The sequence below is a fragment of the Chaetodon auriga genome, chromosome 21 (genome assembly GCF_051107435.1).
Source record: "Chaetodon auriga isolate fChaAug3 chromosome 21, fChaAug3.hap1, whole genome shotgun sequence".
Taxonomy (NCBI): Eukaryota; Metazoa; Chordata; class Actinopteri; order Chaetodontiformes; family Chaetodontidae; genus Chaetodon; species Chaetodon auriga.
This window is the reverse complement of record NC_135094.1, coordinates 14,344,907-14,372,826: the sequence shown is the minus strand read 5'-3', so window position 1 is coordinate 14,372,826 and position 27,920 is coordinate 14,344,907. Positions and strand designations below refer to the sequence as shown.

At 43.4% G+C, this 27,920-nt stretch overlaps 1 protein-coding gene across 2 annotated transcripts; it reads right to left on the bottom strand.

Annotated features, from left to right (window-relative positions):
* Positions 1-883: 883 nt before the first annotated feature.
* mkxa (mohawk homeobox a) lies at positions 884-27,679 on the bottom strand. Of its 2 annotated transcripts, XM_076760960.1 has the most exons (7): positions 27,582-27,679; positions 26,091-26,293; positions 23,522-23,681; positions 20,670-20,823; positions 16,834-17,193; positions 3,769-3,802; positions 884-3,629 (listed from the first exon to the last, which is right to left on the bottom strand). In XM_076760960.1, the coding sequence occupies exons 2-7, from the start codon at positions 26,264-26,266 to the stop codon at positions 3,422-3,424; spliced, it is 1,092 nt and encodes a 363-aa protein (XP_076617075.1). In that variant the 5' UTR covers positions 26,267-26,293; positions 27,582-27,679; the 3' UTR covers positions 884-3,421. The 2 variants fall into 2 exon arrangements, with proteins under 2 accessions (XP_076617075.1, XP_076617076.1); XM_076760961.1 differs by lacking the exon at positions 27,582-27,679 and having other exon boundaries at positions 26,091-26,327.
* Positions 27,680-27,920: the final 241 nt, after the last annotated feature.

The following is a 27,920-nucleotide window of genomic DNA, read 5'->3' as shown; positions in this document are numbered from 1 at the left end:
CTCCGCTGCACAAAGGCTCGGTTGTCTATTGACACTATCATACAGGATCCACAATACCACAAGTGTTCAAATTATACATGCAGGCTTCCCTAGGTATCCACATCATGACAGCTGATTCTGAAATCTTTATTTAAAGTCACTTATCTCTTGCTGCTCCTGCCCTCTTGAAATCCTAAGAGACAGATGTCAAAACATCCCTCTAAAGGTAGCAAAAATATACAGGGGACAGCAAATGCTGGGGCCCGAACCACTAATGTGTGGTGTGTGGTTGTTGCAGCTCCCTGATGTATACATTCAGCTCCTCCAACGGTTTGTCATGATTAGTTTGTTTGGCTCTTAAAAGCCACCCCGCCTTGTATGTCATAAACAAACATGTCCTATATTGCGATCAGTGTCGAGCGGTGGTTAAAACGACGTCCTGGCGACATCAACAAAGAAAAACTAAAATTTCCTAAACAGGACAGAATTTGTATTTGTGATTTGTTCCTCTGCTCTCCTCTCGGGTGAGAAACTCTCACACTCTGCATGCGCTCTGAGGTGACTGAGACAAAACTCATGATTAAGTGAAATGTCTAATATGCTTTAAAGCTCCAATAGCCTTTAAAGCTGCACTAATTGATTTCTTTTTAACAATAAATCAAGACAAAAGACACTAATACAGCTCAGAATAAATGCTAATGCTGCTCCATATCTAGGGATTGTATAAAAAGACTCTTTCGCTCACACGTTAGCCATTTATACAGTAATAATATGTCACTGCTGTGTTAACAGATTCTTCCATGTGGCCAAAATAAATGAAGCCGCAAACGATTGACAAAATGAACATAAAAAAAAAAAAAATGAATGAAACACACAATGCATTTCATTTCATTCAGAGGTTTATTCATTGCTTTGACCAAGGAACAACTGTTTTTATAAAAGAAATTTTACATGAGAGCAACAAGGAGATATGCATTTGGTCATTGGATTGAAAATCCAGTCTCTATCAAAACAAACAAACCAAAAAAAAAAAAAAATCTCAATTTATATAACTTAACAATAAAAAAACAAACTATGGTCACCACTTTTCTTTGTTTTTACAAAGTCCGTAATAATTTATAGGCTTTTAAACATACCGTTGCTTTCCATTTGTCAGCATGGTTGTGATAGCAGGGCTTGTGCTGGAGAAAGGCATGTACAGTACCAAAGTCTTGGCCGTAGAAACCCCTTTGTTAGCACTCGTAATGTCGCTGTTGGCGAGTGACTGCAGGTAGGAACAACAAAGGCTGCTCTGTTGTCTCTGAAGCCTCCTTCCCTCGCTCTTTCTCTTCCCAGCGAGCGGGTATCGTGTGAGGTGTGAAGGTTGCGAGTGGTCCAGAGGTTCAGAGGTGCGATTAAAAACACAAGGAGCCGGCCCGGCACTACCCCGCAGCTACCCTGCCTGGATCAGGTGTATAAAAAACACATGTGGGAGCCCGCAACCCCCACTGCATAAGCAAATAGTGCCTGGGGATTGGCTAGTGCGATTGATTTCATTATACTTCCATAGGCACGCTAACAGGAATAATATAGGGTTGTCCTTCATTTCTTCTCCTTCTCGTCACCTTTGTGTAAAAACACATCATCCATAAGTTCTCAATGGAGGCTGTGTGTCTTCTGATTGAAAACCAAGAACTGTAAGTGCAGCTTCTTTTTTTTTTCTTTGAACATTTTGCACATTCAAGACACATAAACAAGGTCAAAAAGTCACTTTGTGCAGCTTCACTCCCACTCAAAGTCCTTGACCATAAGCACAGTCTGGGTTGTCCAAAAAAATGCACATTTAGGAAGGAGTGTACATTTTGACACACATAAACAGTACCTTGAAGATATACATAAAATTAAAAAGTCAGCACAGAGAGCCAACTTCAGTTTCTCCCATAAGTCCAACTTGATTTCCCCCAGTTTGCGAACTTGGCACAGTTCACCGCAAACGTTTCTAACATATGCACCGTACATAAGTACTCTCTAAGAAGCGGATTCTTTCCGTTGGGTGACAAAAGAAGCTCTTAATGCAGTACAGTTAAGTGAAACCAAGATCAAAAACAAAACAACCACACATATACAGACTGACACTAACAGAAACTTTCAACAATTGCTTGGCCAACAAATAGGTAATACTGGAATGTATTTTTGAAGATGAAACAAAAAAAAAAACAAGGGAAGAAAGTTAAACTTTTAAGTCCATCCTCTGGCTTCTTGTAAACAGCAATTTGAATGTAATGCTGAACAGCTGAGAGGGCCGAGGATCAAACGGCTGGGGGAGCTGGTGATGGCTTTTTCTTTCTTGTTCGCTCCGGATTATCTCGTTCTGAACACAAACGTGAGAAGGCAACACTGTCCACGTATAACACTGATAATGCAAAGCAAAAACATCCCTTTTAGGTCATTGCATTCTGATAGAACAGATACTGCTCCGAACCTGAAAGCGTGCTTGCAGACCTGCGTACGTCCGTGTCACTGAGTGGGTGAACGTGACTTCGTTTGGGTCCGGCTGAGCGTTTGTGCACATTGCACCAACTGAAAGCCCAGATAAGACAGGAATCCTTCGCTGGTTAATGAAATCCAAGGCCGAGAGGTGGACAAGGTGGGGAGCGTTGGCTGCTTATCCATCTGCTGCTCACGTTAGAGCAACTTATCTACGTATGCAACAGTTATTGTTGGCCAGCCTGCACCGAGAGGCTGGCTGAGACAAAACAGTGTTCAGTTTACAGTCAAAATGAAGAGTCCAGTCAAAACGAGAGCAACGTCTTCAGGGAATTTCTGCTGGGTATTTTTTGTGTTTGTGTGTGTGTGTGTGTGTGTGTATGTGTGCTATTTGAGTTCATCAGTGCCTCGGATGGTGAGCTCATTCAGTCCTTAAGGCACAAGCTGTTGTTGGGAGTTTTTCATTCATAAAATAAATCCTGAATCATGACTGCGACTCTAAACTTAGTCAAATATTCTTCCAAAGAGGCACCTCAGTATCTGTACTTTGCATTGACCACAGTCAGTGAGTTATTCGTCTAAATAACAAAGGCACTTTGGCAAAAAATACAAATTTCGTAGCATTAAAAAAAAAAGAAGAAATAAAAAAAAAAATCAGACTCATCAAAAATAAGTTAACATTACAAAAGTGTCGTTTTAGGAAATACTGCTGTGAAACTATCATCAACACCTGTCTGTTGCACATCAACCCAGCACAAAAACGAGGGCCTGTTCTAATTTTTTTAGACGCCATTAACGACCAAAAAGAATGAGAGTTCTCTTTTTGCTCCACACTTCCTCGCCTCAATCACCCCTCACCTTAAACAACAGCTCTCTTTTCATCCTCTCGAGGCGGAGTTTATCTGGACTCCGGCGAGTTCGCTGAAACAGGAATGTTTGCTGGTTTGCATAGAGAGATGGGAGGATGACGTCAGGGCTAATATTTCTGCATCAGCGGCACTTTAACAGTCTTGATCTCTGCTATATGGGAGGACTTCTGGATGATGCAGCTGGTGGTCCCGGAGGTGCTGTCCTTCCCCTGCGCCAAGTTGGTCAAGGCCATGGCGGCGTTGATCTCCCTCCAGTACGTCTCGTCTTTGCCCTTCACCTTCTCCTTCTGCGCAGCTCCGACGCCACCGCTGCCACTGATGATGGCAACCACGCAAAACATGCACGGGAAGGAACAAAACAGAGAGCGGGGGGAGTTAGAGGTCAAGTTCAGCTTGTAATGAATGAAAATAGAGGATCTGGTCTGTGCTGGGAGGTAAAAGACAGTCCACTCACTTGTCACATTTACTTGATCCATGGTCTGTGGTTTCTGTAAGTACAAGAGGGAAAAAAAGGTTAATTTTGCAGCGTTCTCGGTCGATGAGGATTTACTGAAATCTAGCTGACCGTACAGGCTCAGGAGGCGTGTGTGTGTGCATGGTTTTGTGTGCAGACTGCATGTGTACACTCTGTCCACTGCAAACATGTGTTGCTCTGTTTTCTCTCTTTACTCTGATGCTGGACAAAAAAGGACGTTTTGCAAGAAGCCGTCAAGAAACAAGGTGACTAATGGGATGGAGTTGAAAGATGTTTCTTATGACTCATAAACTCCATTCTCTAATATTTTGTTCGAAAACAAATGGGCCCCGGCCAACGTAATTGAGTTGTCTGAGGAAATCAGATTGAAAATGACTGAGCGTAAAAGACTTGAGTGGGAATGAAAAGGCAGCAAGTGAGTCAGTGAGAGAAAGATGGATGTCTGTTCTCTTTTTTTTTTTTTTTCCTCTTCAAATGGGAGCAATCTCTGTCTCATATGTAAAACATTAGCGGGGAATAGCAGAGTCATTAAACAATGAAACCAAAATTCTCTTCAGGGCAACCAGTGTGTTTACTTCGGCATGCTGTTCACTCGGAGAGAAAGACCATGTGCACGTCGTGTGTGTGTGTGGTTGCGTTGAACATGTCTTCTGACTTGGGTCCAGCTTTAGGTACGTTTTGCCCAGCAGTGAAAATGATGACACAGGCTTGGCGTTTCACAAGGCATTAAAAGAGAGCGGAGCATCTGGATTTCCTCGCTGTGCAGCCTCCAGGCGCTTTCTTTAAGTCAACTAAACAAACAGCCAAAGACCTGTGAGCTTTTAAGAAGTTCAATCTTGACCAGGTATGGATGACCGGCCGTCTGAAGACAGTTCAAAAGAAGTTCGTCTTATCTAGGCCCTTGGCTCAACAACGACTTCCTGCTTTCTTTTATTGACTTTTTTCTCCACCTCCCACGTGTCCCACCGCAAACACATCACCCAGGGACAACCAGTCTCCTGCACCCCCCACACCACATTTTCCAGTAAAGCAAATGGCTAAACCTGAGCTGCCGTTTTAACGAGCCCTTCCTTGCGCCACCGTCACCGCAACATCGCAGTCGACGGGCGTTCCTGAGCGTTCCCTCCTACTAATGAAAATCTGCACCCTTCATTTTCTCCGGAATTTCATTCCCATGATTGTTAGAAGGGACTGGAGAAGGTTGAGCGAGGACACTGCGTTCGGGGTTTAGCATCGTCGCAGAAAGCCACAGAGACGGAGAGCCAAACTCCTCCGGTGTCGGAGAGAGCACACACAAGATTTTACCGTTCTGCTTTGTCACCTCTAACCTCGCCAAAGCCCTCCATAGACTTTCCACAGATCTGGATCCAGTGTTCGGGCTTTTGGAAGCTGCCATAAATGCCTAATTACTCCCAATGCCTTTCTATGTTCCTCCCTTGTTTTTCAAAATTCCCATGTAGCGTGACCCACGCTGACAGTCCCGGGTTTGCAAGGCCTCGGGCTAATATGGGCCTGATTATGAAATTTCCTGTCGTTTTCCTGTTCGTTCTATAATAGGTGGTGTATTCCGCAGAGAGGGATAGACTTCACAGTTCTCCTCTGTTGATGATTCTTCGACAGAACAGAATGTGTGTGCACGTGTGAGACGGAGATGAGGACATGATAACCCAGAAGTACAAACCACAGAATGAGATTTCAGGTTTTAGTGCGTCAAAGCGTTCCAGCAAAATCCTCACATTCTTGTCTGGCCACAACTCCCCGCTTGCGCTATCTTTCCCTGAGCCTTTATCGTGCTTCATCAGCGAGTCCCTTTTCCTTTATTGATATTCCTCATCCTCCGCCCTCCGCTCGTTCCCCCCTTGCTGCAGCGATTTGCTGTTGTACCCCATAATCCAGGTACTCGACACTGACCATTCTCAAGCAGCCCAGCCAAAACAAATGCAATGTTTCCCGTCTGTGTTTTAATAAAGGGTGACTCTGTGCTATGTCTTCCTCCACGTTTTCAAAAGCTGTTTTTGAAAGCCCTTGATCTTATCCATCTCTTCATCTCTTACTTTTTCTTATTCTCTATTCTTTTGCAAAGTGAAGGTATCCTCTGCAGCTACGCCCCTGACTGTTACCAGTGCCCAAAAATGGATTGCTCCTGATTAAAAAACATGCACCATTCTCCATAATCACAGCTCTGTAATTACAGCCCATTTGCACTGTTTTCATGTGTTGTTTATGTTCCCCCAAAATACATTAGCTCAGTGTTTACTGCTGCGGCGCTCAGTGTATAGATTGGTTGGTGACAGCAGCATGAAGGTCAATAGCAAAGACAACATCAAAGACAAACAACATGCAGAAGAAAGTGTCTCTTTGTGTGTTGTGAAGTCATGGTGGGCTGTGCAGCATGGTGTGTGAGTCTTTCCATCCACAGCTTTAAGTGTTTCCAGTGTGTGTGAGGCAGCCACTGTCCAGATGCTCCGTTCAGAACATGCAAAACAGTGTTCTCTGTGGTCTCTAGCAGGTGGAGAAGGTGTGGATCCAAAGCTGAAGAGGGCCACTCTGACCCCCAGGACCCCTCCTTGGACTAGGCACCGTTCCCTTCCCTTTTGAGCCCTGGACCCCAGAATCTGGAAATGCACCGCTGTATGCAAAAACTTTATTTCCAACACTCTGTGCCTAAAACATCTAAAACTAAGATTTTTTAAAACAAGAGCCGTGCCAAAGACTCAATAAATTGCCAATAAATCACACAGGACCTTTTATTATTTTCTTATTCTTTTTTTCCTTGTTTTTTCTACTTTTTTGCTTTACTACTTTGCTACTGAACACTCAGTCCACTTTGCTGTTGCCTTTGGGCTTCACTGACAGTGGGGTTTCACGGACCGCCAAAGGGGAAAGCTAAGAAGTCTGATGGTTTCTGGCGGCATGCTGGAAGTCCAAAAATACTAGCTCACTTAACATCACCGCGGGGTAATGGAGGGAGAGCAAAAAGAGGATAAAAAAAAAAAAAAAAAAAAGCTTGAGCAGCTTGAACAAAACTTGGTGAAAAACTTGGTGAAAATGAGGGAAAACAAGCGGGGGCTGACAAATTAGAGAGGGAATGAGGTTACACCTGTTAAGATGACTGCGGAGGAGAGTGGTTGGCTATCATCATTACCATCTGGTGCTGTTGTTAGCAACATGCAACAATAAACAAGGCAGGCTCTGTTGCACAAACCAAGGGCTGGGCTGAATTAGGCAGACAAATAAACACAAACACACACATTTTATATGACATTTACATTTCAGGCTTTTAGTTGGTGGTCTTATCCAAAGTGACTGAGTGTAAGTGTCGATTCTAACGTCACCAAAAATCACATGCTGTCAAAAATAAGGCGTCGGTGTCTTTCCAGTGTTCCCCAAACAACAGAATTAAGTGGAACAGATAAGAAGAAGGAGAGGATTTTAAAGGCATAGTTTGACATTTTTGGGAAATTAGCTTATTTGCTTTCTCTGTGAGGGATGGAGATTTATACCACTGTGCATTAACTATGCAGCATGCTGGGGATTGTTTAGCTTATCTTAGCATCTTAGCAGGTGGAAAAAGCCATTCAGTGGGCCTTAAATTAAGATTATTTTGTCAAATTTTAAGAAACCTTAAAAAAAGTAAAGACGAATGAATGGTTAATAACTCATTTTCAGTTGCTGACTGTCATTGTAATAAAGGAATAAGACACTTTGGAGACCTCTGAGTTGTATCAACTATATAATTATTAATATCAATTGGGTTTTATTTTCTCTCTTATTCTCTTCATTTACATTAATTTTAAATGCTGTTTTATGTTCATTCTGTCTTTTTTTTATGTGACGCACCTGGTGTGTGTGATTTCTATGTTGCAAAGCACTTTGAGCTGCAATTCTTCTATGAAAGGTGCAGTACAAATAAAGTTTATCATTATTATTCTTATATTTACATTTACTTATAGATCGGCTATAATCTATTAAAAATAATAACTTTTGGGTTGCCAGGTTGTGAAAAATCTGTTTATCTGCTGAGTCATAAATAGTGATGTTATTATTTCTAATATGCCAAGTTTACAATTATATCAATGTTAACAGCTCATTAGGAAAGACTAATATGCTGCAATTAATAAAGAGTTTCTCATTTAAGTCATCAATAGTTATAAATGTTACAATGTCATTGATAAAATCAATCAAGTCTGCCTTTAAATGCTGGTAAATAATAAATAGATGGCAGCTAAAAAGATCAAGCAAATGTCCTGAAGGATAAGCACCAGTCAGAGAGTCTGTTTTAACCAGCTGGCAACTCAAAAACAGATTCCATAACCAAGTTAGTAAACTTCAACTGGTAAACCCTTTAGAAAAGGTTTGAGACTTCAGTCGAACCAAAAAGCTATATGTCACTGGGCAGAAGGTGAAATGCATTTAGTTTGACTGGAATGAGAAGATTATTCCACCACTGGAGAAACAGTCGGAAACACACACGCATACACACAAAAATCCAAACTCAATTGTTGAAATAAGGAAATGAGCTAAGCTGATTTCCTCTTAAGCACCTGATGAGAACCAGAGTGGCGACAATCTGCTCGCCGCTGACCTGTGCAACCACAGTACACGTCAGGATGAGGACAGATCATTGTGTCATTATGCTGCTCCTTTGATTTCTCAGGCAGCCAGTCAAGCTCTGAGGATGAGTCAGGACTGAACTGTCACCACAGGTGACTCATAGCTCTGCACTGGACAGAAAACACACCATCCTGCAGCCGCACTTTACCTCCAGCGAAGCCCGTGTGATGATGCTTACCGGATGTCAAGTCACATTCAGATTACTGTGGACATGAGACTGCATGGAGGAGTTACTTTTAGCCAGGTCTCCTCGGTTCCAACCAAAAAGGAGATGACGAACGCTTCAGGCGACTGATGGCGACGCCTGTTGATGCTATCTTTGATTTGACACCAACCCAAGCCACAGTCTTGAGCATGAGGTGCGACACAGAGCGATCGCTCAAGCTTCTGCGCTTCCAGATCTATCTTTTCTATATTTCTTATGATCTGTGCCTTTTATAATGTCAAGAAGAGTCTGTAAATGAAGTTGGGGATACCTTGGCACTCCGCTGCCTTGCGCTCTGCCAACGCTACTTTTGTATTACCCCTCCCAGCCATCCCTCTCTCCGTCTCTCTCTCTTTCTGTCTCTACGGGTGGCGAACACAAAGTCTGAGGCTCCAAAGAACCAAACTGTCAATTCCACTCAGCTAGCCAAAGAAATCATACACGGCGTGAATTTAATGCCTTCTCCATTTGCCCTGACAACACTTTCATCACTTAAAAAAAATGCTGAATAATTAGCTCCTTTGCTATTAAATAGAACACAGTCGGAGTGACAGAGCCAGACAGATACCGAGCCGCTGCCCAAAAATGACTCTCCCATCCGCTGCATTTCTTTTTCTGTGTTGCTTTTTTTCCGTGTCTGCCCGGCAGATGACACACTGGTGTGGCTGTGGTCAGGGCAGATAACCAAGATCCAGCACTGAGGATTACGCTTTGTGTCTTCTCGCTAGATGGAGAAATAATAACAGTGTTTCAGATGTTTAAGCACTGCCAGGTTGTCATTGCGTTTACGAGTGCCAGTAAACAGAGTGTAATCAGGGGCCCCGTAAATCAGCCAAAATGAGAGGAGCGTCTCGACGAAGAAGTAAATACGTTGTCATGGCGAGCGTGTGAGTGTCTTCTCCGTGTGTGGGTGGGTGGGTGTGTGTGACTGCCCGGGTGTCATAGACAAACAATGAAAAAGGGACCAATGGCGGTCTGGTCGTTGGGATTTGGAGTGACAACAGATGACTGCATGACAATGATCATCAGAAAAGATTGAAAAGGAGACGGTGATAGCATCAGAGGGCTCATACTTCAAATACTGACTTCATGACGACAGTGACGCCGCTCGCTGGAGTAACAGCACCCCTGATGATGACCAGATGAGCCTGTTATCGCTGCTTTGACGCAACAGGTACAAAAGAGACAAAACAGGGCTGGCTCTGACTCTGCAACATCCTCGGGGATGAACGGCTGTTGTTTTGCGGTGCAAAACACACACATTAGCAGGAAAAAAGCAGAAACCACAAGTAAACATTATTTGGATTTTTAAGTGTTTTCGTGTGCACCAAAATATCCTTTTCTCTGGAGCTGGAGGCCAAATGATATGCTTGCGCTGCATTCACTGCATCATTATGTTGCAATTCTTCACAGTGGTAGGTTGAGCTGCCCTCTCACACACTTGGGGGATTTCTGTGTGTGTGTGTGTGTTATGTGTCCTCGCCGGGTCACACCTCTGCTCTCTCATTAAACCTCCCTCTGCTCTCCTTCGTCCCGTGGGAACGCACAATGGTCGCCTATTGTTCTAGACACAGCTCGGTTTTTAAAATGGAAACAATTTGTGTTTTATACAGACCAGGGCTGTGCGGCTCGGTTTCCCTGACTAGGCAGGCAACTGTGTTTTCTGAATTTGATGGCCTGATCGTGTGTGTGTGTGTGTGTGTGTGTGTGTGTGTGTGTGTGTGTGTGTGCGCAAATGCGCGCGTGTCTCCCAAAAGGCCTTGGCGTGCTGATGATTTAAAAACGATCAGGTTGAGAGGGCTCATTATTCCGTGCTCTTCCAGTTCTATGTTAGGGAGTTGCGTATAAACAGTGTCTGTGCTGATGTTTGTCTGTTAACACTTCTCCGCAGGATGACGGCCAGAATGAACACTGTCTCAGTCTGCTGCTGTCTTCTCTGTTTGCCTCGCACCCAGCCTCTGTTTAGTGGTCGGAAGCCAATATCCCAGCTTCCCAATGACAGAGGTTCACCATAGGGTTTTTTTTTTTCATCCTCTCTCTCTTTTTCTGTCTTTTTATCCACCTTTCCATTCGCATGAAGCTACACCACAGCTTCGTGCCAGGATTATACCTCACCTCTGCCAACTCCCAGTCGTTCCCACCGTTGGACCAGCCACACCCTGAAGGACACCTCACAGCCTTCCACATGCATCACTGGAGCCTCCTTCAGAATGCATTATGTGATGTAAGGCTCTCATTTGAACACACAGACATGCATTAACCAGGGTGGTGGTAGCATCTGTGCACATGTATCTTGTATGTGTATCAGTGGGTTCAATTACATTAAATCTGTGGATAATCCACAGACCTCACTGTTCCCTAAAATTGGGTGCTGTGCTCCCTGGGGTGCCTCAAGGATTTGTTCATTTGGGCAAGCAACTAAGAGAGATAAATAGTACACACATGATGTCATGTCATTTTATCTGCAAATATGCACAGTAACCTAGCATAAAGCTGCTGATTTCATTTTTTGAAAATAATTACGTAAAGCCAATTTAATTTTGGGAACCTCACTGGTTTAACTCCAGTCTTCCACCAGAGAAAGCAGCTGGCAGTGAGGTCTGCTCCAGCAGAAGTGTTTCTGGACAGACACCATGCTGCTGAATTTTTGAAATGAAAAACTTAAATCCTCCGTTACTCACAAATAAAACTGTAATCGTCTCTATTGCGCTGGCAGAAGCGGAGGTGGATACTCAAAGGAAAACTATCTACAAGGCCAGACACCACTGAGGGTGGGTGCAGAAATATTTCTACTTTGAATTTGAGCTTTACCATCATCCCACTTTATTATTCTCACCCAATCCCCAAATCCAAATCCTATTCCTAAAACAGCCCCTAAATAAACTGAGGACTAGTCAACTGTCCTCACTTTATGTGACATATGACGTATGTCATGTGAAATGTGACCTATTTCCCTCATCTTCCTATCTTAGTGAGAAGAAATACAAGAACACACGCACAAACACACACATCTCAGTTCTTCCAACCACAGTCTCTGTGTCTCTTAGTCACTGCCACCACGCTGTCTTTCTTCTCCCAACAGGCCACTGTTGGAGAAACTCAACTCTAGATCTGGATGGAACAAGTGCCTCCGTCTCCTCCTCTCATCCCTTCCACACTGATTCCTAAAGCCCAACCTGAACCAAGTGAGTCTTGGCAAAAGCTGCTGCCTTGGAACAACATCCCAACCCCCTCCCCTCTCTGTCTTCCCCCTTCTCCATTCCTATGAAACTGTGGAAAGATCAAATCGTAGCCAGTCCATCCACATCTCTGGATTCCTAAGATGAGGAGTCCTCATCCATCACTGTCCGGGAGTGGCTCATTGTCACCGAGCGGCCCCGCGTGAGCATTGTCTTTCCTGTTGCTCTGTGGCATACAGTAAATTACGCCGCCGCTCATCAGTCAGCAACGTGACATCGGAGTCTTAAATCAGACACAACAGCCACCATCCCTCAACAACACTGCTGTATAAATCAACACAGTTGGGTTTCTCTTTGGAGAGGAAACAAGAGAGACATTAATGGTAAAGGAAATCCAGTTAAATATATCTTGTTAGTCAAAAATACGAAAACAGCCATGATAGAAATCTTTTTTTTATCGCGAGCCATCATCGGATCTTTCTACCATTCTACCTCGAGACAAGAAATCCAAACATTCTTTTTTTTTTTCCACATTAAGATTACTTTTCTTCCATTCACCTGGACGACTCCAGAGCTCCTTAAGTGCCACTAAACTCTCCAGGAATCAATAACTGTCTGGCACTCGCTGTGTCCTCGTTTGAAAGGCCCTCAGGACGTCAGTGGCTGCTGTCAAACGCTGGTGTTTTCATTGAACGCATTTCTAGAAAAACTATGTGCTAGCAGCACCTGACTCACAGATAAGTCACTTCATATTTATATTGGTTGAAGAGGAATGGACTAAACCATAGAAACAGACAAAAATAAATAATTAAGACACTTAACCTTTCTCAAGTGTTATCATCAGGTCAAATATTAAATTTGTCCAGTACTTTTGTTTGTGACAAAATACCTGCAAAAGTAATGAAATTCCTTCAGCTGTGTTTTGTGTTATTACATTAAAATACTAAATGCTAAATTCAGAAGGTAACCATAGCAAAACGTATAGCTGCTAAACCTCAGCATTTTGGCATTGACATTCAGAGCACGTGGCTACTGTCTAACAGAGTGGCTAGCATGCATGCAAACTATGGAGAGTGAACAGAAAAAAATAAAGACGACATCTAAAATAATAATATCTCGACAACTGATGACTGCTTGATGAACTCCATGGTGCCCAGAGGATGAATCCTAATGACTTTGGTGACTTTCGCTTTTCACCTAGCGCCATCATGGAATCAAAATTTGTCCAAATACTTGCAAAATTAATGACATCCCATCCCATCTGCCTCATCTCTACTTTGTTTTTGTGCTAATTAGCAAATGTTAGCATGCTAATACACTAAACTAAGAAGGTAAACATTGTCTGCTGAACACCTGCATGTTAGCACTTTCATTCTGAGCTTTTTAGCATTTAGCTCACAGAGCCACTGGCATGGCTGTAGACTGGTTCATAAGAAAAAAAATTATTTTTGTTTAACAGATGCTTTTTTAACAGGCACACAAATATCTATAACTATTGAAACCTTGCTGGTGGGCGCTGTCTTGCTTTCAGCTATAGGTATTTTTCCACATCAATAGATATGTTGGAAAACCATCAGGCTAACCATCAGGCTTCTGCACTCAGCTGTAACCAGAGGCCATAAAGGAGAGAACCTGAGAAAATGTACCACTGTCAACCTTGTGTAAAATGTCTGACAGAGATCTCCCAGTCTCCGTCCGCAGAAACGTTGGGAGTTATTCTGCATATAATGATCTATATGATATCGGACGGGGCAAATCTGGTACGGAGCAAGAAGAAAAACATTGAGCCAGATTCCTGCCATTTAATATCCCATTAAAGGGTAATTTGGCATGAAACCCCTGGCATGTGTGATGGAATTCTACTGCTCCTTGTGTTCAGTGACATTCCCCACAGGCTTTGGACTGTAAGTGTGTGTGCATGTGGGTGTTTGTACTGGATGTGTGTGCGCACATGTGCTTGTATGAGGCCTGTGAATGGTACATGAGTGTTTGTGTGTAAGTGTGCGAGCCCTTTCAAGCCAGCAGAAGTGTAGTTTTCCACTGGGGTAAATCTACACTCTCCATCTCCTGCCACGTCTGACTGCCCTCTGTAGTCACAGATAACACTGTGGGCTCAACAACAGCCAACTGGCCTATTAATGGACCTCTAGCCAATGGGAGGATGGTTGCCAGGCACGCCACTTTTTGCTTTGACCAATCAAAATTGTTTTACAGGCAGGAATTCAGGAGAAGAATGTGCCAAAAGACACCGTTTGTGCTCTTTCTTTCAAGTTCAAATTTTCCTCCTTACTGACTGAAAATGTCAGACATTTCAACCAAACATAGGGGGAACATTCACAGAGCTTAAATCTGATTTATTCTGTCTTTTTCTCTCTGTATAACTGATATAAGTACAGATTTATGTGAAATCTGCTGCTCAGGGAAACATTTTTCTCTTATAAAAACACAATAAAACTATTGGTAAAAGTGGAATGTGTTCACTACAAAAATATCTGGAATGTGCAGCCACAGGAGAAAAAACTACAGAGGAAATGATGCAAACCAAAGCTTAGAATTATTTCTCTCTGCCTCCCTCTTTCATTTGCTGTCTGCGCCGGCGAGATCAGATGTGGAATTAAAATTTCATTTTCTCGACTTTTCTTTGTTTCGTTTGTTCAACTGGGCAATGGGATCGGAGGGCCCCAGCAGGTGTTCGGCCCCATGAGTCAACACCGCCTCAGAGAACTTTCCATGTGTGGATTCAAAAGCTTCTCTTGCATGTAACAGAGTAACACTTCTGTAAAGGTGCCAGAGCCCGGGAAATCCAAGAGGGAGACGTCAGCGCCAAGAAATTATATTAACCATAGAGATAAAATAGTTACTCTCTATTAAAAACAGCAGGCCAGCCAGGTGAATTAATCCTTTTTTTGGGATTTCTCTTATTAAAGTCTGGTAGAGAGGGAGTTATAAGTCTCACTTGGTCTATCCATCTCTTTCTTTCTTTCTCCATCTGTGAGTCCCAGCAGGTGCTTCAATGTGAAAAAGCCCGATGTTCGTTCAGGTCACAGGGTTTCAAGTTTTTCGATCAGGAGAACTGTGAGCGTCGCAGCCGTTGATGCATTTCATACAAACCCCACGCATACCCCCACCCTCCTTCGCGTCCACATAATAGGAAACACATTTGTCCATGAGAGGAGCTTTGAGTGGAACACAATAAAACCTGCTCTTCCCCGCACAAAGCCCCCGTCCTCCGTCACTCCATCACATACACCTACGAACACGGGTCCGCTCCATACTCCACACAGAAAGTGAGAGCAGTACTATTGGTTGTGAAGTCCGCCTGAACAAAGGCCCAGTGTTCTCAGCCGAAGAAGAACTTGGACAGATCTGACCTTGATTGCTCACAGCTCAGACAAGTTGCGAGCTGAAGCGTTGCGAAAATCTTTGCAGCATGCAGAGTTTTGTGATTTGCGAGGGCCTGACAGTAAATTCACAGTGAGGGGAACACCAGCGTCAATTACATCACTGCTAGTTCACCGTAAAAACATGAGCTTCCCCGCTGCCGTAAAAATGTGAAGCAACTCGAATGACTGGCTGAAAGTCGGCTCCTGAGCCATTAAAATCTAAAACAAAGACAACATACAAAGCTGTCTTTGTTTCCGTCGAATATTTCAAATTACAAAAAAGTGTCTCGAGAATTTTAACCCTCAAACAATGCATGCTGGGAAATCTACTAATATATAAAGGATGCTAATTAGTGAAAACAGTCCTTTTCAGTTCAAGTCGCAAGACTTCAGCTTATGTTTATACTGAAAGGTCTGAAAATGAAACCTAAAAATTTCAAGTTGAATTAAAGTGAAATTTCATATTTGATGAACAATGAGCTAATTCCACTAAATTCTTCTGTTTTCTAGTGACTATGTCCCATTTATTTCTGTCAACATCTGCTCATTATTTTGCAATCCTGCCTTTTTTTTTTTTTTTACTTGAGTTGGTCGTCACTGATTTCGAGTTTACGATGTTAAATCTAGCTTGAAATTGACTTAAGATGCCCTGAATAAAAACACACGTGCTAGTAATTAAGTTCATTTTTTTTAGAGGTTATTTCCTTCCAGCAGGTGTCAAAACCCAGAAACAGAACGTACTGTACAAAAACGTGGGCAAAAAGAGACAGTAAAACAGTAGCTTCATCTGGTTTTATCTCACTCTGGAATGTGTTTTTCATTCTGTCAAAAAAAAAAAAAAAAAAATAACGACTTTCTCTGGAGAGAGCAATATGGTTATATATGAATAACAAGTGACCTATATCAAGAGATTCAACTTTGTTTTGCACTGCACTCGCTGCATGTTTTCTTTTCCTTTTTTTTATTGTTACTTTTCCTTAAAGGTTATATTCACATCGTCTAAAAAAAGAAACCCTTTTACATATCACACACAGTCTGCCGACACACAAAAACACAGCCTGTTTGCCTTGCCCCTGCTCTCTCAACAGGACCTCATGGCAGGATCAAAGGCATGCCAAACAGTAGTCTGACAGTGAGCATGTTCCACATGGCCTTGTTGTGTCTGGCCTGCTAAAGCCTGGTCAGAGGAGCCGGCTGGGAGGAATTCCTTCTCCTCTCTGGCTGGAGTGGGCGAGAGACAGCCAGTGTTCTTGTGTGAGCGTGTGAAGTGACAGTACACGGACTCCTCTGCTGTGGATGTGTGAGTGTGTGTTTTGGACACAGTCGGCTTCGCTTAGCTCTATTAGAACATTTCTTTAACGGCTCGGGGCCCTTTTTACTGCATCTCCACTTAAGCGGCCACAAGAATTACATTTAGCAGCAGCAGATATATTAAATACTACATAAAATAAAAGCAGGGAGGTGGAAGAAAACAGTGTGAGAAGGCAGCAGCCAGAGGCAGGAGAACGGGCAGAGAGGCAGACAGTTGGAAATAATGGACCAGCTGCAGGAATTAAAACAAAATGTGCAGATGGAGGGGACAAAAAAAGAACAAAAGTGAAGGATGTCGTGTGTGCGAGGGAGACTCTTGAAGGGAAAGAATGCAAGAAATGTGGCTCCTTACCAGCCCGATAAACAAAGTTTGCCTCAGCCTCAGAGGAGGACGGCGAGAGCAGCTCGTCGTCGTACTCGTTGGAGCTGAAGGAGCCGGAGTGGTTCCTCTTGCGAGCGTCCATGACGGCGTTGGCCACCATGACGTGCCGCAGGGAGTCGTTCAGGTAGCGGTGCAGCAGGCTGCTCTTGTACTTGGGTGGAGACACGTAGTCCTCGGCCAGTGAGGCGGCCTCGGCGGCCGAGCGCAGCCCCGCACCCATACCCATGGCCATGCCCACCATGGAGGAACCCTCCTTCTTGATCACGCTCTGGTACATGGGCTTGTTGAGCTGCTCTGGGCTGCTCTGTGTCCTCTGAGGGTTGTCCACATCTACACCATCAAAGGGCAAAATCAAGAAAGAATAATTTAGATGCAACGCAGACGTACATTTACCAAAGCGAAGGTCATCTTTTTGTTGGTTCACACTCAATTTTTTTTATTGTTCTGTGCCTTTTTTCACACCTGTAACTCAAAAACTGTATGATTGTGTTGCTTCTGTGTTACCATAACATTTGCATATATTTGCATATGTAATGAGCTATTCCTGACATACAAGATTTTGAAAACATGCTTGATGTGTATCTATATGTGAAATCATGTAATTCTTTGTAGACGAGTGGATGCTTTTCATACCTAATATTATTTTGAATAGTTATATACATTATTGTGTTTACATCTCAGCAGCTGTATAAAATACGAACTCCATTTGAATTTGAAAATGTTCCTTATTACGCACTGATCGGCTGTGAATATGTTCATTATGATGACAGGTAATGAGTTACATATTGTAACGCAGACAGCAATCACACATTTTCTTCAGAAAAAGCTTCTCCAGTTTAATGAACTTCTGTGCGCAGCATGTTCATCCCCACTGACTCAGAGTCTGGTTATTTTGAGCTAATCTTGAATCTAAATACCAGGGCAGGGAGATTTCAACCTGGCTCTCCTGCCCTCCTGTTGGCATCACCTCAAGAGCAGAAAGCCCGGCTGAGACTTTAGAAGCATTACCAAACCATAACGGATGGTAGTCTATTTCCTCTCCATCATGAGCACATTGCCCCTCTATTCCCCTGCAGAAATAAATAATTTCCAGGGCGCTCTGCAGCCGAAGAAATTGAATTAAAGCACAGGTCCCTACCTGATGAAAGAAACGGGGAAGAAAGATAAAACACCATACTGAAAAACCAGATATCCTCTGGCAGGAGGGAAATCAGGGAGAAGTTCACTCTAGTTACTGTCCATGCCAAGACTGTAATTTTGTAATTTGGGAGGTTGGACATTTGATTCAGTCTGGGCCAAATTAAAATTATAGCTCCCACATATCAGAAACACATGGAGGTAGCGAACTTGCTCTCCTTCCCCTTTGCTGTCTGAGGTAGAATCCAGCAAGCGCTTCAGCATCTCCCGTGAAACCGCAAGTGATAATAAATCTGACCTGTCGTTACAGTCCCATGACAGCGTCCTTTTACATGCAGGTCTGCCACCTTTTTAAATAAAACTTCCTTTCTCACACCTACATGACTGCGTGTCCTCACCAGATCCCATGCAGAAAACAGCATTTTCTCTCTTGGACTGTAGCTACAAAACAAGCTGGACCGTTTCAAGACAGTAAGAGGAATGTACGCCGAGTCAGTGGGGTCAGGTCTGGCCCCATAAATAGCCTCTGGAACAAAAGCATAGGCTTAAAAACATAATGGAGGGCCTTTTAGCGCATGGGTCAGAAGTGGGAGCAGGCTGCGGATAGCTTCATAACCATAATGTGACAGGGAGAAGAGTCAGGGAGATATACAGAGCCTCCGGTGGTATAGTGGCCTGTGGCGGACACAATGCAAACACCATGCACACATTCCTCTTTCAGCCACACGCTCAGCCTCTCCTCCTCAAAAATTTAATTAGAGATCACTGACACCACAGCGCTCTTCCTCTCGGTTCCTTCTTTCACTGCAGGAGTATGTATGTTTTAGATTTTTTTTTTGTTTCTTGACCATGTTTTCAGTGCTGTCAGTGAGTAGAAAAAGGCAGTTGCTGTAAATACACGGCTGACAGAGAGCTACTCACTTTCAATTGCAGGCTGGGAGACAGAGGTTGGCTCAGCGGGGTGTCTTAATGACAGCGTGTCGCAGCCCGCCGGCCTCGGCGTCTCCCGGCTGGGTCACACACTCACCATTTATATACATCCAGAACATGGCTCTGCATAGCATCAGCCCGCCTTAGGACGGGCGCAGTGGGAGAGGCCTTTGGCCCCATTTCATATCATAATGCTAGATTTGAATTTCGGGGGCACAAGAAGCATGACGTAAGGAGATTTTCCCGATAACGCTGCACAAAGATCACCAGGCTCAGACCAGCGTATGTGACTAATTTCTGCCTGAACTCTGAGCCGTTTTGATGCGATATCTTTGAAGTGATCATCCATCAGGTTGATGGATAGAGTAGTTATACTAATGGAAAAGTTTTCCACCATCCTTATAAAATAATAACCATAACAGAACTGTTGAATAACCCCAAACCTCCTACATTCCCATTACAAGCAGCCATAACTAAAGAGGTGAAGGGTCACACAGCTGTTGGGCCACAAATGACAGCAAAGTACAAAACAAATAATGATACTGACAATGTTTTTCAGTAGTTTTAGGAATGAAGGATCATATGCATCACTGCATTGACCTACTATTAGACCCTGGGTCCCCACTAACCACCTGTTCCTCCTAACAACTTTCCTCCTGATCTCTCTGCACTGCGTACCATACGGTTTGCACCACAAAAATGGTAGCTTTTGATACCTAGATGCCAAGCAGTCCTCCTCATCTGACACCGGTTTGCCACATGTCAAATGAATTCATAGTCAGTCAATTAATTACAGATGTGTATAGGAAAAAGTATCATGTGATGGCACCATCAACTGAAATAATAAAGCTGCTCAGTGAGAGTGACGACAGAGAGAGATGCAGCTTGCAGTGAGACAGTGAGAGAGTGAGAGAGTGCCATGTAAAGGTGTCTCAGTAACACTTTATATTAAAGTACACATTCACCATTAACTAACTGCTTATTGATATGCATATTTGTAGCAAATTGACTCTTTATAAGCACTTTTTAATGCCTTATTCTTGGGTTTTGGGTTATTAAGGGTTAGGGTTAGATTATTAAGATCAACATTGTCCTTACTTAATGTCAAGAAGCAGTAATTAGGTGGTTATTGAGAACAACTCTTACTTAATGGCCTAGTGGTTGTAGAATATGGTCATGCAGTATAAGACATTAAGTGCTTTATAATGACTAATAAAGAGCCAATATGTTACTAATATGCATGCTAATAAGCATCTAGTTGATGGTGAACATATGTACCTTGATATGAAGTGTTACTGTTCTCTCTGCTGGGAAAAACTGGTGTAACACAGCACAGGGGCACTGCAGCAATTTAGTATGGCACTAGACAGGAGACAGATTTGTGGTCAAAGTCTGTGCAGCAGAGGCTAAATCCTGATTTTTAGTCTCCGGTATGAGTGAAGTTCTAAAAGCAAAGGATCCTACAATCCCCATAATGCAACGCACGAGCGTCTTTCATCAAACCCTCCCCGACTCCTGCATGCCCAATTCTTTGAAAGCCCATATTCCCAGGGTGTAATGCAGACCGTCTGTCACAAGATTTAGCAAACAGCCGGTGAAGGTGTGGGGCCGCGGGACAGTTGCTCATATTAGCAGTCAAGCTGTGATATGGCCAGTCTGTGAATTCTTCACTGTACACAAACCTCTTTTAACTGGGAATGGAACTTGGAAGAGAGAGGGAGCTGCTGCTCGAGCCGTACCTTCTGAGCAGCTGTCGTCGCTGCTGACGCTCAGCCTCTCCGCGTTGCCCTGAACATATTTGTTGTAAAGCTTGATCCTGAGCGCCCAGCTCAGGTCTGGCTGCCTCACTGTGTTCTTCAGACGCCTCCTGGCATTTGCAAACCAGTTGGAGACCTGCAAGAAAGAGAAATAGAAGGAAGCGGGAAGACACAGCAAATAGAAACATATGTTATTGTTTTGATTCCAAACACCTCCACATCCATAGCAAAACAAAGACTATCCTTTATGAAAACGTCTGCTCTCTTCCTGCCATCAGTCTCATTCAGAAAAACCAAGAGAGACTCGAGGCAGAGGACAAAAACGGAGTCAGGTTGCAGAGCAGTTCTCTGAAACTGAGCTTTAAGAAACATCGCAGACGCTCCAGAGAGACACCCCAGCGTGCATCTTTTCTGTATCAATGCCATGTAGAAACATTTAACACCCTCCAAGCGTCGCGCAGCCAGTGAACGCACCGTTTCATTAACTAATGTTCCGACCGAGATGTACATCCCCTGTGCTTTTTCTGGACTCGCTCAGCCTCCCTCCAATAATACATTTTTTCCAACACTGTCTTCAAGATGCAATAAAAAAGACACTTGAGCCGGCGCTCTTCCTTTCACTGGGAAGGGAGACCATTAGATGTTATACTAGAATAACTTTTCATGCTCAATAGACTTCAAGCAGCTTATGAAGGGGCTGGGACAGGGGCCTTATGCTAGAGTACTTATTTTTCTGATCCCCTCTTTCAGTATTGTGTTTCTCGTTAACTACGACCATCCCACATCCCTTTGTCTCCAGCCCAGCGCTGTGGCACACCGGGGGGAAGGCGGCAACTAGTGCATGTGGCTTGGCCGGAGGGGAGGCGAGGCGAGGTGAGACGAGGCGAGGCGTGGGACGGCACGCTAATGAAGACTGAAGGAAAGATGGCCGTCATTGGGGTGAGAGTGAGGAGAAATGATGGCACGCCAGTTCAGATGACACCCAGATTACAAAAAAAAGGGGACGCCAGCAGCCAAACCAGGTCTTTCACCCATGGCCTGCACTGTATGTACCGTAGAGGAGACGGCATGCAGGCACGGCGAGGGATTTCAGCGGTGATGGAGAGATGGCACTGGCGTATTAGCACAAACTTTAAAGAAATAATTTACAACATTTACATGGAAAAAGGGGACTGTTTTGCTAAAACATGACAGATTTAGTTGCTTTAAACACCTGGTGGGTGTTCCCAGGGAAAAACGCACAGGAAGTGATGCGTTCTACATTACTGGCGGCGGCAGCAGTGGTTTGTTTGGACTTAACAGTGGAAGAAGTGGGTAGTTCTTAGCCTCCATGAATGGATAGGCAAAGAAGAGGATGCCACCTAGGGCTGCAGCTAACTATTACTGTCATACTGAATCATTTGTTGATTATTTTCAATTTTTGATTCATTGTTTAGTCTGAAAAAGGTCAGAAAATAGTTAAAATCATTTGTTCCACATTGCTTGTTATGTCTGACCGTGAGTGCAAAATCCCTTTTAATGTCATTCATAAAGATAAAAAACAGAGAAAAGCAGCATATTCTCATAATGAGAAACTAGCAGCAAGTATGAGACATTTTACTTGACATATGACTTAAATGATCAAGCGATTATAACAATTTCCTGTTGATCAACTATTGAATTAGTTGACTAAAGGTCAATCCGTTCCAAAACAAAAATAACCTGAGTCGAAAATGCTCAGATTTCCCCACAGCAGACCTCCTTCATGTTGAAAAACGCAGCAAAAATAATTTACCTGCCTGTCATCACCCTCGTTCAATTTCAAGAAATCATCCACTGACCTTTGACACTGCTGCTGGTATTTGGGTGTTAGCTTAAATCTGTGCGTGTGTGAGGTTGTGTGTGTGTGTGTGTGTGTGTGTGTGTGTGTGTGTGTGTGTGTGTGTGTGTGTGTGTGTGTGTGTTCCCCGGTGTCCAACACAAAGCATTCCTCTGCACTCTGCTCGCCCTCACCAAAACAAACAGCTCCATCAGGCTCCCAAAATGAGAACCAGATTAAGCATCGTGGCCGGCGGCCCAAAAAAGCCGCCGCAGACTCTGTGAGGCCGTATCAGTGACCTTGTCAGCCAGATGATACTGTACATACACAGCTGCAAGTGCCAGACACAAAACACACTCATATTCACCGCTGGGTTTTCCTCTCAGTGGTCAGTTTGTCAGGCGCTGCAGTCAGGTTGTATACTGTACTTGCAACTTGCATTATCAGTAGAGGGTGCAATAGAACTTGAAGCATATATGTATTACTACACTGCACTACACCTAGGAAAGTGGTTCCAAACCTGTGGGTCGTGACCATCAAGAGGGTCCGAAGATGAATCAAGAAACAAACTAAAGAATAAGAAAGAAGCAAATACATTTCTGCCGCACACGAGAGGGGCTATTATTCTTGATCTTCTATTTTCTTGTGAAGTCCTCAATAGCTTTACCTGCTCATGTATCTAATTATAAGGAAATCTAAGAAAACAAAATCACTTTTTTCAGAGGTCATCAGCCAAGAACAGAATTACCAACTGTAGCATTTGGAAGAAGGTAGAAATAACATTAAGCACCACTGCATGAGAGCTGTAAAATAAACAGCTCAAGATGTAAAAACACTCTCTACTCACAGCCTCTTAATTGCAAATAGTACTCAAGATCCAGCTTTTCAGACCCGATTAGACAGAAACTCAACCACAGAAATCAAATTTCACATTTTCCCTCACTGATCACACTCACGCCTGCATGAATACGAAGACAAAGCTCACTTTTTTCAGCTTCATTTTGTCTTTCTGGAAGCTGCCAGAGAGCAGACTCACCTGGACCAGGGTCATTTGCGAGCCGAGGGCCAGCAGGATTTTCTCGGTCTTGGTCGGATAGGGGTTGTCTCGGTGCTTGTAGAGCCACTGCTTGAGCGGCCGCGCCATGTCCTGCAGGGCCTGACGCTTATGTCGCACTTTACCGCCGCTGGGACGGCCCCTGTGGAGGAACATGTAGAAAAATCAGCCTGATAGGAAACTGTAGAGAGAAGTGACTGCAGTAAAAGCTCTTCCAAGATATTACATAAAACCTTCACCTTCAGTTCATGTATAATTAAATTATGGGACACGTTTCTTTTTCATCTAAACCATTTTTCTTTTCTGTCTAGCACGTTTATTCTTTTTATGAATTCCAGCTTTTTTAATTCATAATCCAACACATACACCTGCAGGATTCAGTCTTTTTTATAGGTGTAGGAAGGCTGATTTGTTCTGTAACCTTTCTGCATTTGTCAATAACATCATGCTCATTATATCAGGATAACATGCTGGTAGACTGTCTCGATTTAAATTTCTCCTTTTTCAAACTCAAGTAAAATCTGGGTTTAAAGCCATAAAAGAGAAGCAGGATTATGTTGTTTATTGAAGTCAACCAAACAATGTTGTGCAGCTGCAAGCGGAGTCCTGAGTGGTCCGGCGTGTTGTCTGAATTCGTTAGTCATGACACATAAAGTGAACACTCTATACAGTATGCAATTTTCTCACCCAAAGCACTGCAATTAAGCTAAGAGAGGTTAAAAGAGAGACATAGAGATGTAGCAAGAGGGAGACTGAAGCAGACGCAGGCAGAGGGAGAGAGAGAAACGGCCACTCGCTGTTTATTTTTCATTGCATGTCCCCACAAAACCGCCAACACTTTGCAATGAAACAAACAAAACCGTTTTGCTCAGGCACACATTTTTGCCAGATTAACATTTCACATCCAGGAGAAGTGGATCAAGAACAATGCAGCTGGGTCACAGTCACAGCCAAGCCATCACACAAGGGACTGACAAAAAACCTGAAATTATACTTCTGGTTTTCCTTTACAGAAAAGGACCGTGATATAGGTCCAGAGGATGCTATAAAAAAACATCACAGCAGGAATATACCCAGGGGTGGACACTAAATATGTATATATTCTAAAGCAAAGAATACAGCTACCAGCAGCTCTGCAGTGATGTCATGCAAGATAATCACCACAAAAGATCATGAAATCACTCTAAACTCACTACTGGGGAACACAGATGCCCTGTGAGTTCTTAAAGGAACATCAAAACATTTTTCACTGAAGTGCGTCTGAAGCAGCCTGTTGGTTTTCCAGCTCTGCGAGGGATTCAGTCTCACCTTAGCTCCAGGTTTTATGAACCTGTAGATGTCAGTATGGTGCTGTGCTCTGCCTCTCCCTTTATCTCACCAAAAAGCTCCACTGACGGCAGATGTAACATATTTTAGTCTAACCTCAAGTCTGCCTGAGGTTCATGTTCTACAAATATTTTCCTTGTAATCTAGATCAGTATGAACATCCGAAAAGACATTTTCCTCTGTGTTCTGAACTTTGGTTTAAACTCTCAACCGCACACACGCACACATACACCTCTGTTTAATAATTTAATGTCCTTCATTAGGACTGACGCTTCCCTTGAGGTGACACCTGACAATCACATAAACTCACTAACTCAAAATATTCTTTCTTGTTACTGAAGGTTACTCCTTGAGGAGGCTGCTTAAGGTCACTGCTCTCCCTCTGTTCTCTCATATGAACTCAACAAACATGAAAATAATACAGAACATATGATGAAACTGCATGATCTCTTCTTCCACCTGCTCCTTGTCACATATAAGGAAAACTAAACAAAGTGAAATATATATTTAATAAAAGAACACTTGGTCCTTGTGTGATTGAGCAGACCACACAGAGAGTTGAAGGAAGGGCACATTTATTTATTGGAAGCAGATGGAGACCTCTATTAGACACGCTACCGAACACGCTGACCTACTTATTAATTTAAAAGATTAGCTGTGAACATGAACACTTAAATGAAGACCAGATTGGGAAACGGTAAATACTAATTCCTTCATCCATCAGATCCTGTTGCATTAAAGCCACGTGAAAATATCCGACTGTTTGATTAAATTGCTGTTTGAGTCTCGAGAGGTAAAGCATCAGTAGTTATAGTTTAAGACTTATGAAAGACGTCCCATGTGGACAGTTCATCTGCGCGTAAATTTCAGATTTTGCGCGTAAATGCGTAAATTACGCACAGCTGCACAAACTATTTTAGCAATTCGAAATTTAATGAACAGCCAGCCGGCTTATGCACATACACACATCCTGCACATACACATTTATCAGAATTTGACCCAGGAAGCCCTACCTGAGTATGATATTTCTCATCCTGTCCACATAACTGATATCACAACCATCCCTGTTGTCCACTCTGCCGGCGTGTTAACGTGTGCTGAGTGAAATAACCGCCTATAGAGAGCTATTCCTCATCAGTAACCCCGGACTCCAGTTAATCCATATGTTATCACAAGCCACACATGCTCATCAGCAGCGTTAAAGACAGCAGAGTGCTCCACATACCCGCTCCGCCTGTGTCTGATGGCCTGGTTGTCTCTGATGGTCTGGTTGCTGGATAGGAGGTCTGGATGCTGCCCGTCGATGACTTCTAGATAATTTCTGCTGCTCATTTCCACCTCTTTCGCCTTCTCCTCAAACAGGACCTGGCTGCTGAGCTTGTTAAACACGATGGTGTTCATCTTTGGCCAGATATTCCCCGCAGTTGTCTGATGCGCAAAAATTAAAAAAGAAAAAAGTCTCCTTGGATGCGTGACAGTGTCCCCGTCTCTCTCCTGCGGAACAAGTGCGGATATTTTACAAAAGTAGTACACATAGAGTATATCAAACTAAAAATATGACCTTCGGTTGGAGATTATCATAACAAAAATGAACTTTAATATAAGTGACAAAAACTTCAAAAATTCAATAACAATATCGAAAACAAAACAATTCAACACTTTCATTCTGCTGTGAGTGATTAGATTAACCTCCACTATATATCTGCTCAAACAAATACGCTGCATTAAGCATCATCATCGTAAGCTGAAGCGGACCGTGCGTAACTGCGCTGTTGTGATGCGTCATAAGGTCGCGCTTTGTAAACATTTACATCTGCAGTTCGAATTCATATCAACGGATTTGTGTGAAATCATTAAGCCCTAATAGAAGAGTTACTATTCGTTCGATGTGCATTCCATGGTAAAGATATTTTTGGAAATAAGCAATAAATAACCAGTGCAGACAGCAGGTTCATTATGAGTAATAAATACCTGAATAAATATATTAAATTTTACTCGTGCGCAAAAATGCCGCGCTGCATTCCGCAACTTAGATTATTTATTCAGCCGCACAAAACTCTATTCTATTAAATGCAGTTTCACTTTACAACTTAGCAGAACAGAAAACCTACTACAGTGCATTCTACAGTCTGGGTGGTTTGGACTGTAAAAGGCTGATTTCATTTGAAAGTATGTTGTTTTAGAATTCCAGTTCAAGCATCTTGAATATTTCTGCCCTGCCTCCTCTGCACTGCGGTCGAATAAACCCTGAATGGTTTATTTTGATTCATGCTCTCCCTTTTTTAATGCTAAACAAACAACCCCTCAGGCTCCACAAATGTGACATTTTGTTTCCCCCGTTCAGCTGCAATTCAGAGTTCTTCTGTACAGGTTGAATATTGAGTCTGTCACGGGAAAAGACGCACAGTGATGTGGTGCCATCAGCCAGCTGCCAGATCTGTACAGTGCCATGCAGTGATGTCCACTGAAGTCAACACTCAAGAATAAAACATAACGCTGCCAGTGGATTTAGAATCCATCTGTGCTGTGGTGAGGCTTTGGTAAGAATTAAAGTCATGAGGACTACTGTCAGAATGAAGAGCAGCGTAAACTCCCTCCTGCCCATTCAAAGTTTGGTAAACTGGCTTTAGGTGTTTATCCTTCACTCCATCCCTGCTTCCAAGCTACCGCTCCATGCCTGAACAGTCATCAGTGTGTCAGTGTCTCAGTCAGTTACCTGTCCCGGGCCCCTCCTGCGTCTCTCTGCTGTGTAGAACAATAATCCTGTTTCCAGTCGCCCATTCCCTGCTCACATGTTCCCGTCCTGAGATCCTGAGCTCAAACCGCACGGACCGCCGTCTCCTCCTCCGCTTTATCCAGCGGCCTGCGCCGCGCCGCCCGGGACTCTGAATATCTCACCCTGCTCATGTTTCCTAGCACACAGCCCGAGCCTGCGAACATACTGTGGATGGTTTAGACCGGTTCTGGGGCCGAGGCCAGCCGAGGGAAAGAGAAGGAGGGAGGCATCACACTGCAAAAAGTAGGCTGTCTAAATCAGCGAGTGCAGGCTGGAGTT

Excerpts from the sequence above, each read along its gene's own strand:
- mkxa (XM_076760960.1), bottom strand. The coding sequence starts at position 26,266 with ATGAACACCATCGTGTTTAACAAGCTCAGCAGCCAGGTCCTGTTTGAG. Across the intron at positions 3,803-16,833 it reads AAACTTTGTTTATCGGGCTG|AAACCACAGACCATGGATCA; the intron begins GTAAGGAGCCAC and ends TTGTACTTACAG. Across the intron at positions 3,630-3,768 it reads GGATCAAGTAAATGTGACAA|TGGCAGCGGTGGCGTCGGAG; the intron begins GTGAGTGGACTG and ends TGCCATCATCAG.